Below are 16162 nucleotides of genomic sequence, written 5' to 3'. Positions count from 1 at the left end.
GGACCCTCAGAATCTGTTAGAGCGTCTGCCAGGGCAGCAGTTAACCCCTGAAACAGTGACTGAATAGTATTCAATACTGGGTGACCTGGTTTCGTATACTGAAGTCGCTCTGGTGGTTTCCTGGTTCTTGTCGAAGGTCTTAAAGGAAGCTGATCATCTTCCATATTGGGGGATTCAAAAGAAATGTTAACATCATGACCTATAGGAGAATAGGCCGTTTTCTCTGCTGCATCATCAGGTAGTAGGTTTAAACCAGGCTCTGCATTTCCTGACAAGACTGAACCCTCAGGGCTGTTGGCTGTATCAGGTAAGTCGGATATATTCTGAGTAGCATCCGCTGCTGCTTCTTGGTTTGTATTATCAGAGGCTGTGTGATGTGTGATCTCTGAGGTTGTAGGAACTGTGTTGGAAGGTGCCATGATGGAGTCTGTTGGAATATCAATTATGGTTGTGAATCTGGCAAGTTCTGACCTGGGTGGTCCACTGTACCAGCAGTTTGGAATTACTTCATCGTCATCTGAGAGTTTGTTCATGTCAATATGATTAACAGGAGGGTCAAGATTAGAGCAAAGTTTTAATCTGGGAGTAAGTTTCACATAGGGAATACTTTTTGGTGCAGGCAAGTATCCACACGGTAGCAAAAGATCCCTGTGTAGGGTTCGTATGGGACCGTCTTTAGTCTCAGGTCTCACTGTGTAGACCATAAGAGTTCCAGCTCTCTTTACGACAATATAAGCCTCAGATTCCCATTTGTCCGCAAGTTTGCGTTTGCCTCTGAGACGAACATTTCTGACCAACACACGATCTCCCACAACTAATTCAGAGGCAGTGACATGCCTGTCGAATCTGGCCTTGTTTCTTTTCATGACTTTAAAAGAAGCCGACCCGCAGAGCGCAGATCAGCTGGAGGGGGAACCCAACCCCGCCCCAAAAGGGAGCAGGACCGGGAGCTCGGGCGCCAAGAGCCAGCCCCCCGAGACGCTGGCCCTTCCTGAGTTAACAACCGGACCTGTCCGAGTCCCTGCAGAGTTAACAACCGCGTCCCTGAGATTGCTGTTTGGGGGGAGGGAAAGTGGTCAGCATTTCCTGTTGCCAATTCATAGCTCTCCTTCAGATGAGACTTAAGATCTTGGACATACTGAAAATGGGATGCACGTGGGTTCTCTGTAACAGGAAGTCCAAAAGCTAGGTCAACTAGAAGTCGTGGTTGGCGTCCGAACATGAGTTCGTAAGGAGAAAATCCAGTGACATCCTTCTTGGTGCAATTGTATGCATGTACAAGTGGTTTCACAAAATCCTTCCAGTGAGTTTTGTGCTGGTCCGCCAGAGTTCCAAGCATGTCCAACAGTGTACGATTGAACCGCTCAACTTGATTTCCTCTCGGATGGTATGGTGTAGTCCTTATTTTATGAATTCCAGCCATTTCACATAGTTCCTTTATTGTCCGTGACTCAAAGTCTGGTCCTTGATCGCTGTGAAGTTTTTATGGGATTCCATAGTGAATGAGGAAGTTGTCCCATAGACATTTTGCGACTGTCCTGGCCTTTTGATTGGGTGTGGGAATGGGCACTGTATATTTTGTGAAATGGTCTGTGATTACTAGAATGTCTTTTATCCTGCTTCTGTCTGGTTCCAGTGACAAGAAATCCATGCACACACGTTCCAGAGGTCTTGTTGTTTTTATGTTGACAAGGGGTGCAGCTTTCTCAGGTAGTGATTTCCTTTTGACACACCTTTCACAAGTTTTTATTTTTTTGCAAACTTCAGCAGACATTCTTGGCCAATAGAATCTGGCTCGGACCAGATCAAGCGTTCTTTCAATTCCCTTGTGACCCATATAATCATGTAAAGCTGATAAGAGTATTGAGGTCCTAATTGCCTTCTCCTTACAAGAATGTTGTTCTGGAGCTCCAATCGATTTAATTCTCGAAGGAGGAGGGGCCGATCAGGGAGCTCATTTCTCAAGGTAGGGGTTGGTGTCTTTCCATGTTCCAATTATATATGACTTGTCTAATGGTTTGGTCTGCCCGTTGTCTTACAGCCAGTTCAGCTTCTGTAAGCGGGGGAATGATGGAAGTTCCAAACTGACTGTCATTTACAAAACTGTCAGGAAGTGAATCAATGGAAGTCGAAAGTGATTGAATAAGGACAAGATTATGATGAGGATCTGCGTTGTCTGAACTATAAATTAGATGTCTGTCGCAGATGGCCTGAATGGTCTGTTGATCAATAGAACCGAACGCTGGGTCAGAGAGATGATGTTGGGCGAATTTCCATATTCGCTCCCTCTCTTTTCTTGACTTGAAGTCATCTGCCAGATCACCGTAAGGTCTTGCTTCAAAAGCCTGCTGACATGAAGACGTCCAGCGTTCACCAAACAGTTCCTTGGGTTTTAAGTATTCTCCTGGTTTTAATGTTGGGTTCAATTTCTTCTGTGTTGGTGGATAACCGGAGGTTTGACAATACTAGAATAGTCCTTTACAAACCTTCTATAGTACCCAGCAAAGCCAAGAAACGACCTTAGTTCTTTCAAAGTTTTGGGTACTGGCCATGTTGTGATCTTTTCTGGGTCTGTTTCAACACCATTTTGGGAAACCACATGTCCAAGGTAACGGACAGATGGCTGGAAGAATATACACTTCTCCAAAGACAGTTTTAGGCCAAACTCCTTCAGCCGATCAAGCACTTTCATTAGCCTTGCTTCATGTTCTTCTAAAGTGGGTGCAAAAACAATCAAGTCATCAATGAAGACAAGGACTTCCTTCAGGTTCATTTCTCCCATGCATTTCTCCATTAGACGTTGAAAAGTGCTCGGTGCATTTGTCACCCCCTGTGGCATGCGATTAAACTCCCAGAATCCTAAAGGACATACAAAGGCAGTTTTAGGTTTATCTGCTTCCTCCATTTCGATTTGATAGTAACCAGATTTTAGGTCGAGCACTGAGAACCACTTAGATCCAGAGAGTGTTGTGAAAGTGTCCCCAAGCTTAGGTAGAGCATACGCATCTTTGATAGTTTGTAAATTCAGTTTCCGGTAATCTATACAAAGTCGCACACTGCCGTTCTTTTTCCTTACCACCACAATAGGTGATGAAAAGGGAGACTCGGATTCACGGATTACTCCGGATTCAAAGAGTTCTTGAAGATGTTTACGGACAGCGTCGATATCTTGGGGATGAATAGGTCTTGGTCTGTGCTTGAAAGAAGTTTCATCTGTAAGTTTGATGTGGTGAGTAACTTTATCAGTTCTGCCGAAGTCAGGATCATGTTTTGCAAAAACTTCTGGAAGACCGCTGAGTTTTGTTGTAATCCGATCCTTCCATTCAGGTGAGAGTGGTGAGTTGCCGAAGTTGAAACAACAATTTGTTCCTTTGCAATTATGGTCTGAATTGCACTCATCTCTGCAATTGCAGATCTAGCAGGGATGAAGATATCATGATCAGATTCATTGGTTATGACAACAGGCAACTGACATGGCTGAAGTCTGGGAAGGTCCACAAGACATGATTTGACTATCAACCCGCCAGGCAAGGGAAAAGAGGATGGATGCTCAACAATGACATTTCTTTCTGACTGCCAAGAGTGTGTAGCTGTTTTCCCCTCCAAAACATCAGTTCTTCCTGCTGGGATAGTTTGTGAGCTCTTCCCATGCATCCTGACAATGCCATGATAGCTGTGAATCGTCTGATTATGTCTAAATTCCAAAATCTTCAACACAGCTCTATATCCATAAGGAAGCGGGTGACTAACTGAAAGGTTGTCTTCCACGCATTTCTCATAAAGGACATCAAGTGTGTTGGTGCCAATAAGCACAAAAGACTGAGACATTCTCAGATCAGGCACCACCAAAGCAAGAGTATGTACATCAACTGATGTACCAAAGAACTCGGGTGACATCATTAAAAGTGACATCAAGCTCAATGTAGCCCATATATGGCACAGCTTGACCATTAGCCTCCTCCACTTCAAAGATATCCATTAAAGGTTGGCTTTCTTGATCGGATAGGTAACTACAGTAAAAAGAATGCGGAACTGTAGTCACCTGTGAACCTGTATCCAATAAACAATTGAATTTAGTTCCTTTCATGTAAACTTGTGCTGTGCTTTTGGTGCCAATCAGACCTTCTGGTAACTTGCACAGATGGGAAGTGGACTGTAATGAAGGCCACTTTCTGGGACACTGCAGCTCCTGTCCGTCCCTCCACAAAAGCTGCATTTAGTTTGATGGGTTAAGTGAAGTGTTCTTCAAGTTCCACATATGTTGTTTGTGTTGTAACTCCTTTCGTTTTGACATCACCAGAGCTGGGTTGGCTGCATTAATGCATGAAGTGGCGGTGTGACCATCCTCACCACACTTGAAACAGTACCAAGGTTTAGGTTTATTTAAGTGTTGTGGTACAAGAGGTCTCGCAGCTCTAGACTTGGAAGCAATTGCTTGACATGGTTCATGCCTTGGTGTGGAATGAGTCTTCTTCTGAGAAATCAGAGCTGTTAGTTGGTTCTGAAACTTGTTAATTTGCTTCCTGAGATCTTCAATTGCATTCTGACTTTGCACCACAATTACAAGCGGTTTGCGAACTCAAGTTAATTCGTTGCTTGGATGAGTTTATGTGTTTCTTCATGCGGCTCTCTTTTGATAGTTGTCTGTCCTCCTCTGTGCGCAACAAAAGCAATAGCTCTGCAAAGGACAGAGGATTATCCTTTCTCTGTTCAAGTTGTAGATTTGAAATGACTGTGTTATCCCAACATCCACCGCAGAATTGTTTAATGAGGTGTTTTTCCATTTCACTTACCTGAATTCCTCCACGCTTTACAACAGAAGTCATAGATAGCTGCAGTCGCTGGAGGAAGGCTGAGGGTTTTTCACCAGGGTTTGGAGTGTATTTAGAAATTGAGCAAAGAGCTCTTCTACATCTTGGACAGTGGCAAAGGCTGAATCCAGAACCTGCAAGTAGATGGTGGGCAAGGCATCAGGACCCAGGCCTTTGACCACATCAGTTGCAGGGGACAACAAGCTCTCCGGAATCTGCCTGGTGACATTTAGAGCAGACAGACTAGGATCAGCAAGAAGTAATTCAATATGAGAGCGCCAAATTTCATAGTCTGCTTCATTACTGGTTTTAGGACTTCTTCCAGAAAAAGCATGGAGTCGGAGTGGAGACAGTGAGTGAGAGCTTATATCTTCCTTTCTCACAATATGTTCAACCACAACTCTTTGTATGTCAGGTGGGTTAAATTCATTCTCTGAGAGGGAAAGCGTTCTTCTGGTACTCTGCACTAAAGGCGTTGTTTGGGGCACGTGCTGACCAGGCACCGCTGCCTTAGGTAGTTTGGGTTCCAATATCTGAACTGAGGGCTCCTCTCCAATGTCACTATTAGTACTTCTTTGCTCCTCCAATTTCTCACAAATTTTACTCATCATGTCCTTTAATACCAACTCGAAATTTTTCCCACTATCTTTGGCTAGTTGTCTTAACTCATTTAAGTAGTTTGTTGTGCAGCTACTACCAACTGTAGCTGTATACTCATCTGTAAGTGTATTTACACAATAAGTTACATCTGGCACATCTTGTGAAGGATGTGTGTAAGGCAAATTCAATGATCAGGTTTTTGTGATATGGGCTGGTGGGATCATCCACTGGAATTATTTTCTTAAGTGACCCATATCTCTTAATGTCCTCATCTGTTTCTGTATTAGTAACACCACTAATAATCACAGATATTTTTACATCCACCCCTGACTGCTAAATTAAATCCATCTTGGTACATACAAATTAACTTATCTCAAAACTATGAAATTATCTCAAAAGTATCTCAAAGACCAAAAACAATGGCTTCACACATATTGTGCTCCTGGCTAGCTTGCCACTTTTGTAACAAGTACAAGTTATGGGGGAATAAATAAATGATTCAGTTCATTCCATTGATGAGTTAATTTCCTACCACACTACTCGTGGGAAGGAGATGGGAATTGGTTCTTCCAAATTCAGTGGGTAGCTCGCCATCAAAGACTTTGTCTGGATGATCCAAAATCCACTGAAGAAGGTAGACACAAAAAACCTGACCGCTGCCTGCAGAGGATCTTACAAACACATGTATCTTGGTATGGTTAACATGAAGAGCTTCAGCTGCGCTAGCCTTGCCGTCCGGCAGAATGATATGCAATGGAAACAGGAAGTTACCCGACATGACCCGGATATTTATTACACAACGGCTGTCGGGGATTGGCTGGACACTTTACTGCTTAACGTTATTTTATTAAGCAAATCTTAAACCAGGAAACAATATTTTAAAGAGCTAAACTTCCCTGGGTTACACTAGGCTTAAACACGATTTCATGAGTAGGTTTGGTGTCTGAACCTTACTAAGTAGTTTAGGTGCTTAAACCTAACCAAGTATTTTTTGGTGCCTAAACCTAATAAAGTAGCTTGGTACCTAAACTTAACCAAGTAGTTTTGATGCGTAAACTTTACAAGTAATTGAAGTGCCTAAACTGTGGCTTGTTTCAAGGTCCATTATAAACTGTAGTGAGCTTGTGTAAATATTTCTGGTGAAGTATTTACATTTTGCTAGAACTGTGAGACTGCTGTGATATAAAACTGAGGTTATTGTCTTCATCAGGGGTATTCAATTCAAATTCAAAGAAAAGTTGATTTAAGTTCCTCCCAGCAAATGTTCAAACCTCATCATTTCTTAATTGTGTCCTATAGCCTAACCCTACAAATTAAGCCCACCGCATGCATTTTCAAGCCATTTCAATAATATTGTCAATTTTCAAAGTAGAATCCTTTCGCATACAGACACCAAATCACTTGTCTGGCACTTTTAAGGAAAACTATCTTTACCATAAATAAAATGAGCCATAGCACAATGAACCTATGGCCTACATTTCAAGAAATAGAAAATGATTAAGAATCATCTGAATAAGACAAATAGAAAAGTTCCTCTTTCCGAACAAAATGCTAACTTTTTGCTTTATTTTATTTGTTCATTTAGTTATTTTTTTAAATGTTATTTTTCAACTTCCTCTCGAAGTGAGAAAAATGAGCCTGTGACTTCCCTGCCAGTAGTTTGAATGTTTTCTTGAGTTTATTTCTCTTTTCAAGGCAACATTTCTATCTTACACATTGAAGCGTTAGCTTAAAATTAGAAAAAAAAACTATTCAATAGGAGCCGAACAGTGTGCAGACCTCCTTTGTGCCCTGTAGTTAAGCATCTCTTGTCTTGGACCTGGGTATCTTTGCATGGATAAGCGCACACTTGCACCCTCTTTTGAATAAAGCCATTTACATGCACAGCACTCGTCTAGGTGCTCATTGGTGAGTCAGCAGAGATTATTTTTTCTCTGGATAGAACCTTCACACCGCCATTGGGTGATGCATGATCTACATCTACTAGACATCCACAGCTACATTTATACTTCATTTAACTTTTCTTATTTTCTACTCATTGCAGAATTGCACAAAGTAATGCTGTCTTTTTTGTCAACATTATTGGAATTGCCACTAGACATGTTGTCTGTCGAGCTTCAGCATGCAGACGTTAGCATTTATTTTAAGTACTGCTGTGGCTAAAGCTTTGCTCATAGGTCTACTTCAATATGGGCCTGGATGTAGACAGTTGTAGACTTGTGGACACGGATAGCAGACACCTGCTCACTAGCTGCCAACAAACCATTTACAGCACCAATAGAGAATATTGGGATGTTGTGAGTAGGAGTCATGATTTGGTTCCTACCCCAGTTTACAAGTCATGATTATTGCAAGGTAAGGGGGTGGGAAACAAATGCATCAGTATATGTTTCTTTTCATTTATTTTGAACACACAGAAGAGCAAGTGACAAAGACAGACAAAATCCTCCTGCTGGGGACTGAGGTAGCATTTAGCCCACTGGCAACCTTGGTGCACTACTTCATTATAAACAATAAGGAACATTTAATTTCATTGAACAAACACTTTCCCAAAAGACAACAGGTCGCAATAGGCAGAAGAAAGGAAAGTATCTCTGAATCAAAATAGACATTAACGTTAGCGTTATCCTCGTCCCAGATGTTGGCACAGTAGGGTGCTGCGTAAGCTTCTTGTACATGTTTCCATCCACACACCCCATAGAACGGTGGAGCAATGCCTACACACACAGTCAGTCGTCTTCCTCTATGACACACTACACAAGAAAATATGAGCAATTGTTTTGTTGAAGCCCATTTTCCACTTTTGGCTGATAAGGCCTGAACTTGGCTTCAGTCCAGCATGAATTATTGACCTGATGTACCCAGAGGCCTCTAACCATTGGGGCCTCCACCTTGACTGACCCGAGAAGAAGCTCTAAAGGTCAGACTACAGTTGTGTATTGCCACTCATTAATTGACAGATTGAATATTATAACATTTTAAAATATTTGGTTGTGGTTAGATTGGTTGATAAGGAGACCCCTCCACTTAGTCTCACATTTCTTAAAGTTTTATTTTATTTTAAATATGATTTGAAAAATTACTTATCAGCTGCCTGCCCCTGTGCTGCTGTAACATGTGAGTTTCCCCTTTGCGATCAATGAATCTTATCTTGTCTGTATGTTTCATGATGACCTAAGCAAAAAAAACTTCATCTTGCTCTGTATTCTCCTGCTCTGTTTTTCTTCTTCCCCTCATTTCTAAGTAAAGAAGACAAGTGGGGGACAGAGAGATGAAACAAACCGGAGCTCTGAAAGGACATGAACCAGGACTGACCGCCACAGTCCTCTAGAAATCCTGCATGTTGATGAGCATTGGCCTCAGAAGCATGTTGACTTTAAACATTTAGATAAATAAATGTTATAAAGTCCTGCAGTGGTAAAGTTTGCGGTTGTGAATGTTAATGCTTTGTATAATGAACAGTTGCCATGAATGTGAAAGTGTTCAAGATGCTGTGCTATAGCTCCACCTTCTGTTAAACTGAGTAATTACAAACACGTATTTTTAGAACAAACTTAAAATAAGTGTTAACTTCCCTTTTGTGATGTGGTTTTCATGTGTGGTTTCGCCTGAAAGCAGGTCACCGGATAATAGAATATATATATATGCATATATATTTATATGTGTATACACATATAAATATAGAGATAGTATCTCATAATTATATGATGGTAAGTCATAAATATGATAAGATAAGATAATTCTTTATTTGTCCCACAGCGGGGAAATTTGCAGGATTACAGCAGCAAAGTCGATAGTGAAAACGAACAAAAGAGAAATTTGTAGAAAACCAAGATCAAAACAAGTATTATAAATTGTAATAACACAGTAAAGGTATAATAAATAACTATATGAAATACTTAAATCATAATTATGAGATAGTAATTCATTATTATGAGATAGTAAATCCCAATTATGAGATAGTTAGTCATAACTATGAAATAATAAGTCATAACTATGAGATAGTAAATCACAATTATGAGATAGTTAGTCATAACTCTGAAATAGTAACTCATAACTATGAGATACTAAGTCCTAATTATGATATAGTAAGTCATAACTATGAGATAGTGAGTCATAATTATGAGATACGTAAGTCCTAATTATGATATAGTAAGTCATAACTATGAGGTAGTAAGTCATAATTATGGGATAGTTTGTGTTTGATTTGAGATAGTTTCTCATTATAATGACTTACAGGATCTTTATTTGTTTCATCACAGTGGTGAAATGGGATTCCATACCTGACCTGACTGTCCTGACCCCGGACTATTTAGAGGGGGTGAGATTGGACATGAGCCGGCGGTGTACTTGTCATGCCCTGAAATTCGCCTCACAGGCAAAAGAGCCTTTCAGACTCTCGTTTGTCTTTATAAACAGTCGGCGGTTTGTCCCCATCTCCTTCACCGCTTAGATGATTAAGACCAGCGCGGAAATGAAATCACATGTCTTTTAAGAGAGCCAGCTACTGAACATGTGTACGGCGTCAGAAGAGAAAGTCTGCCTATAAGGGTAAAATAAGGGCTAAACACGAGTCTATGGCTCATTCGAACAACACCTTTTTAGCTCAAAGCGGAAGTTCCAAGTGACTTCATGAAGGTTCAGAGCGAGGAGGGGAACCAGCTGTTTAGTATCATCCTCCACCAGACAGCCGTTTAATATCATCCTCCACCAGACAGCCGTTTAATATCATCCTTCACCGGACAGCCGCAGTGTGGACCCAGGACGTCGACGGAAGGTAAGTGTGTGTGTGTGTAACAGGAGGAAATAAAGGAAAGGTGTGGCTCGTCAGCTAACAGTCAGGCCCGCTGTAATGTTTCCCTGGACGCTGTCACCAAAACAGAGCGGTCCACTGCTTTGACATAGATACCGTTAAACATCCAACCGGGACGTGACGTAGCGTTACGTTAACGTTAGTCCGTGTGATAAACGGCAGACGTTGCCGTAGAGACAAAACTCCCCAACTTGTTGCTTAACGGTGGTCACTGTCTGCGCATCGCTCATACCCGGACAGAGGACGCTGACCTCCTCATAGTACCTCTGTCTTTGGGTCGGTACCGTCTGCTGGACTCAGCTAGCCAGCACCGTGTGGGACCGTGTCGTTACTCTAGCTACCTGGGCTATGAGACAAAGGAAGTGAACGACGAGGACCACTGAACAGCGAATACAACTCTGAATGTTTTTATTGAAACTGAATGACGCCAATATTGCTACACTGAAGACAACACATCTAACAACATGGTTTGTCATCAACTTTATCTTATAAGATAAAAACCGACGTTGACACACTGCGTAATCTGCAGTGGGAAGAAAACAAGGTAATACATTGCAATGCATGTTATCGCATTACTAAATGGCACTAAGATGGTATAGCGGAGCCTCTGGTGAGCTGTTGAGCATATGTGTATCTATGTGTTAAATGTAAAGTAAAGTTTAAATACGCTTTCATTGCCCCACAATGAAGGCGTGAGAGAAACATGGCGTCATCATATAATCGTTTGTTTGTGTGAAATATGTACCAAATTCTCACAAGATGACTCCTCCTCCTCCTCCTCTTCTTCGTCCACAAGCCAACATGACAGGGAGTGAAGCCTGAGACACTGGCCAACGCCAACAGCTGCCAGCGTCCATGAGATGTATAAACATAAATATCACATGTATTATGTCAATAATGTGCTTGAGTAATAAAGAGGTGTATGGCTCCATAGGGATGCCCATTTCCAACACAGCAAGCTCATGACAAACACAACACAAACAGCAGTAGCTATATTCCTGTTGTGCATTTTATTTTTATTTTTTTTTTAAAGTTGCATCATAAGGAATGTCAACAGCAGCAACAAAAACAATTCTCTGGGTAAATATTATGGCCGACATATTCACATAAAACAATTCTAAATTCATGGCAGCTCCGGGCCGCAGCGTGTTTACATGCAGCGCCGTTGCCATAGCAAACATGGTGCCATGTGCCACAACGATGACCAATCACTGTACGGTTTTTTTTTTTTTTCTTTCTCTCTCCAAACCAGTGCCCGGTGCCTCGGTTCGCCAGAGCTATACGGAGCGGAGCCGCGCTCTGAGCCCATGTGTGGGCTCTCTGATGAACCGCCTCTCCCGGGAAAGCCATCATGGGGGAATGCAGCGCGTCGGGCGGTGAGCAGCCTCAGTATTACACACCGGTGTCCACCAAGCTGGAGGCTCAGCTGATGTCTCCGGGGCTGGACGCACACGTCAAACAGGGGTAGGCCATGGACGTATTTTAATTCTAGTTTTGATTTTCTGTTTGTAATTTCCGTCCACCTGATGCGAGTCACAGTTCTTATAGCACCTGACCACCAGCCGAGACAAAGGAGGTCAAGTAAGGCCCCTAATTACCTTATGGACTTTAGTTATATGGTATAATGTATGGACATGACCTCGGGTCGTTTTGATGTTTTCTTCTTCAAGTACAATAAGTGGACCTGACCTCAATCCTTTTGACATTATTGACTTACAGTGCCAGTCAAAAGTTTGGACACACCTTCTCATTCAACTACTTTGAAGAATCTAAAATATAAAACATCTTCTGGTTTGTTGAGCATTTGTTTGTTTACCACATCATTCCAAATGTGTTCCTTCATAGTTTGGATGTCTTCAATATTAATCTACAATGTAGGAAAAAATAAAAAAATAAAGAAAGAAAAAACACTGAATGAGAAGGTGTGTCCAAACTTTTGACTGGTACTGTATCGTACAATTATAATTTTTGTGTTTACATGCATGTTTGTTTACATAACAATAACACTAATATTTTAACCAACATGATGACATATTCACATGATCACGGCGGGCGGCTGTGGCGTAGTGGAGAGTAAGGTAGTTCTCCAATCAGAGGGTTGGTGGTTCGATACCCGGCCTCGGCAGTCGATGTGTCCTTGGGCAAGACACTTAACCCCAAGTTGCTCCCGAAGGCTTGCCATAGGTGTGGACTGGATGTTGCATGAATGTTAGTTAGAGTCTGATGGTGGCACCTTGCATGGTAGCCCTGTCATCAGTGTGTGAATGGGTGAATGATGTAATATACTACTGACTGTAAGTCGCTTTGGATAAAAGCGTCTGCTAAATGACTGTAATGTAATGATCACAACCAAACCAAATCAAATCAAACTGACCAAATCAAAGTATCTCCCCCTGTCCCTCTACTCTTCAGTGGCGTTCCGGAGATGCCCATGTGTCGCATCTGTCACGACAGCGGGGCCCAGGAGGAGCTGCTGTCGCCCTGCGAATGCTCCGGGACCTTGGCCCCCATCCACCGCGGCTGTCTGGAGCGCTGGCTGTCGGCCTCCGGGACCAGCTTCTGTGAGCTCTGCCACTACCAGTTCACGGTGCAGAGGAAGTCCAGGCCGCTGCTCGAGGTACAGGACGCTGCTCACAGACGCTACAGCACGTGAATCGTTCAGTTTGGTGATCATTTAGAACCTGACTGTGCTTTGGTTCTTGTTTGGGGGGGGGTTAGTGGCTGCAGAACCCAGGTCTCCGTCAGGAAAAGCGCACCCTGTTTGGTGACATGGTGTGTTTCCTTCTCATCACCCCTCTGGCCACCATCTCCGGCTGGCTGTGCCTCCGCGGCGCCATAGATCACCTTCACTTCTCCAGCCGGCTGGAGGCCGTGGGACTCATCGCGCTGACCGTCGCCCTCTTTACCATTTACCTCTTCTGGACCCTGGTTAGTAGGCCGAGGCGTGTGGGTGCTATGCAGTGTTTATTATTCATAAGTTATATTTCTGTCAGCCTGCTCAGGTATATTTTGACAGTTTGACATCATCAAGTTTGACCTAAATCCCAAAACACGTCCTACAGAACGCGGAACATCCAGCTCAATGTCTCCTCGTGTTCTACGTCACACACATGCCTCTACTTAATGCATGCTGCTGGACCACATGTTTGCATGCTCCGCTAGCAGGGCTCGGAAATACTTCATTCTGTGTACCTGCACCGGTGCATGTAGCATTTAAAATCACATGCACCAAAATGTTTTTAGTGCAGCATCAGTTGTATTTGTCCATCTTCCTCGGCACATCCACCACGGCCAGAAAGAAATCTAACATCGACTGCTGCGTTATTTTTCATTCTTTTAAGCACGCGATTTCAGCCAAAGTCCAAAGTCTTCCAATCTAAAAGATGATGTCATATCAATGGAGAGCCGGACAGTTTGATTGCTCATAACCACAACCGGCCTACAACTGGCCTATTTTGGGCTTCAATATATTAAGAACTTAATATTTTTCTGGCATATAAGGAAAAAACGGACTGACAACATTTAAGGACCAGTTAATTCAATTTTGAATTACGTTTTTTAATAGGCAGTATTGTGTTATACACAACACATTTCCTGTACCAATAGTCCTAATATGTGACTTGCCTCTTTTCTCTTTTAATATTATGTCACAATTAAAAAAAGTAAAAAGAATTTCAGTTATTTAAATTAAGTGCAGTCGGTTCATGGTAACGACGTCCGTTCTGTCGTCCTCAGGTGTCCCTCAGGTATCACAGTCGACTGTACAACGAGTGGCGGCGGTCCAATCAGAGAGTGGTCCTCCTGCTTGCCCGGTCACACGGCGAAGCGTCAGCAGCGCCGCTGTCCTCACGGGGCTCACAGCGAGGGAAGCAGCCGTCCAAAGAGTCGGTAGTCTGAGCACACAGCCGTCTCCAAGACGGGCTCTCTTCAGGGGGACGGACTCTGCTCGTCCTCTGCTCTCTTTGCACTTTATAGCAGCACTCTGGGATGCTCTGCCAGAGCTGATGTCACGTGTGTGAATGGTCGCGGGTAAAGAGCACTTAAAGGTCATGGTGAAACCCATAAAGGACCTGTGCACAATAAACGGGGGGGGGGGGGTGTATGGACTGCAGTGTTTGGGTCAATGAAACGACAGAAAGGAGAAACACTGTCACACGTTACTTATAGTAAGAGCACTGTGCTGATGAGGGAGGCACCGTGACTCTTATTGCCTCAAAGAAGCATTTGGGGAAAATCGTCTTGTTTGCCGTGTCAGGTGAGGAATATCTGTTTCACAAAACATCAGACTGTTCCTTTAAGAAAGACCATTAAACTGTAGGCACCCATTCAAACAACAAGAGACAGAGCTGTGGACATCTGTGCATTTCAGCAAGACACGTTGCATTGATGAAACGTGTGTTTGATGTAGAGTTGGTCACCAGTGTTCCACTCTAGTCCCTCCAGCTCAGCCTTAAAGTCCTCTCCTGCTCCAGATTCATGCACACAAACAGCCACAGTCAGTCTGATTAAGTCCATTAGAATCAGTTTTGCCACTTTTGATTGGTTGTTTGGGACGCACTTAAACCAAAGGTTATTTTTTATTGAAACATTTTGTTGTTTGTCTGTTTCATGTGTGTGATCAAATAAAATACAATGAAGAGTACAGTTGAGTTGGCATGTTCAATGTTTTGGTTATGAGTTTTTCAGGACCCAGAATCTATTTCAACTTCAACCACCTGTTATTGAAAAGGAGCCCATGCAGCTTTGTAACTAAGAATTTAAAAAAAAAATCTTCCTCCTACAAAAGAAGAGATGAATTCATAGACGATAATATTCACTTCATCGCTCATCAGTAAACTTGTGTTTAGCTGCCACAGCCTCCTTTGATCTGGTGTGACCTTAGTGAACTTCATATCACTGGGTGAATGACATCACTCAGTCTGTTTGTGGTGGAGGAAAGTAACTAAGTACATTTACTCAACGTAAATTTACACATGCAAGTATAAAGTTCAGGTACTTATTTGACTTTGTACCGAGTTTGTATGCTAATTTATACCTCTAGGCTACTTCTTAATTGTTCTAATGTTAGTAAGTTTTACCCTTTCATTACTTTTAACACATTGTGAATCAAACACCATGCATGTATTTTCTACATTAAGAACCAGTTTAGTTCCTCACTCTTCTATATCTTCCAGCTGCTCATTTCATCTTAATTCATAGCAACAAGAGTTCAAAAAAATAACAGCACTGTACTTGTAACAGAGGAAAACTAAAGGTTTTAAATAGCTGCCCTGAAACCCTCCGCAACATCCTGATTCTACCTCACACTGACTTTATGTTCTGCGTCAAACAGCCTTTACAACAGTATCTTACTGAGGGGCAACGCTGGAGCTTCTCTCCTTCACAGACTGAAACATGACTGAGCTCTCGGGTGCTGCTCGCGACAAGTTACATTTAATACTAATAAAAGGGCTAATATGAGCTATCCGAGTCAAATAACCAGATTTTAGATTAAGTGTGGGAAAACGGCACACATATCTATTGATATAGACTTGTCATTTATCATATCTTTAAAAAGTTTACGTCATTTTCAGAAACAGCAGTGTTTGGTGTCTTTAAAAACCCAAGACAGATGTCAAAAAATCTCTTATTCAGAAATATAAATTTAACAAATTAAGGATGTTGAGCAATGTGAAACCACTTTCCAATTTGATTAAAAGAAGGCTATCAAGATATTTAATATCTATGTTTACTAAATATAAAATGTTTATTTAAACATAGGTTATCAGTAGATGAAATGGACGGATCATTTTAAATGAGAAAGGATATTCACGTGCAGTTTTGGAATACCCATCCCATAATTCATTGCAGCTCCACTTGCTCATTATGTGCAGTGAGGTGCTATCTCAGCTGCTTTGTCTCGTGCAGCCATCTGTAACCAGTTTACATTCTTTCATTT

At 42.2% G+C, this 16162-nt stretch overlaps 1 protein-coding gene across 1 annotated transcript; it reads left to right on the top strand.

Moving 5' to 3' along the window:
- Nucleotides 1-864: 864 nt before the first annotated feature.
- On the top strand, nt 865-14866 carry LOC129102778 (E3 ubiquitin-protein ligase MARCHF3-like). The gene is given in 8 exon segments (XM_054613047.1): nt 865-1075; nt 9674-9732; nt 10082-10188; nt 11477-11570; nt 11573-11688; nt 12637-12841; nt 12943-13152; nt 13960-14866. Coding segments are annotated over 8 exon segments (1164 nt in total). The 3' UTR covers nt 14122-14866.
- Nucleotides 14867-16162: the final 1296 nt, after the last annotated feature.

The sequence above is a fragment of the Anoplopoma fimbria genome, chromosome 14 (assembly GCF_027596085.1).
Source record: "Anoplopoma fimbria isolate UVic2021 breed Golden Eagle Sablefish chromosome 14, Afim_UVic_2022, whole genome shotgun sequence".
Classification (NCBI taxonomy): Eukaryota; Metazoa; Chordata; class Actinopteri; order Perciformes; family Anoplopomatidae; genus Anoplopoma; species Anoplopoma fimbria.
This window is presented reverse-complemented; position numbering and strand designations above follow the sequence as displayed.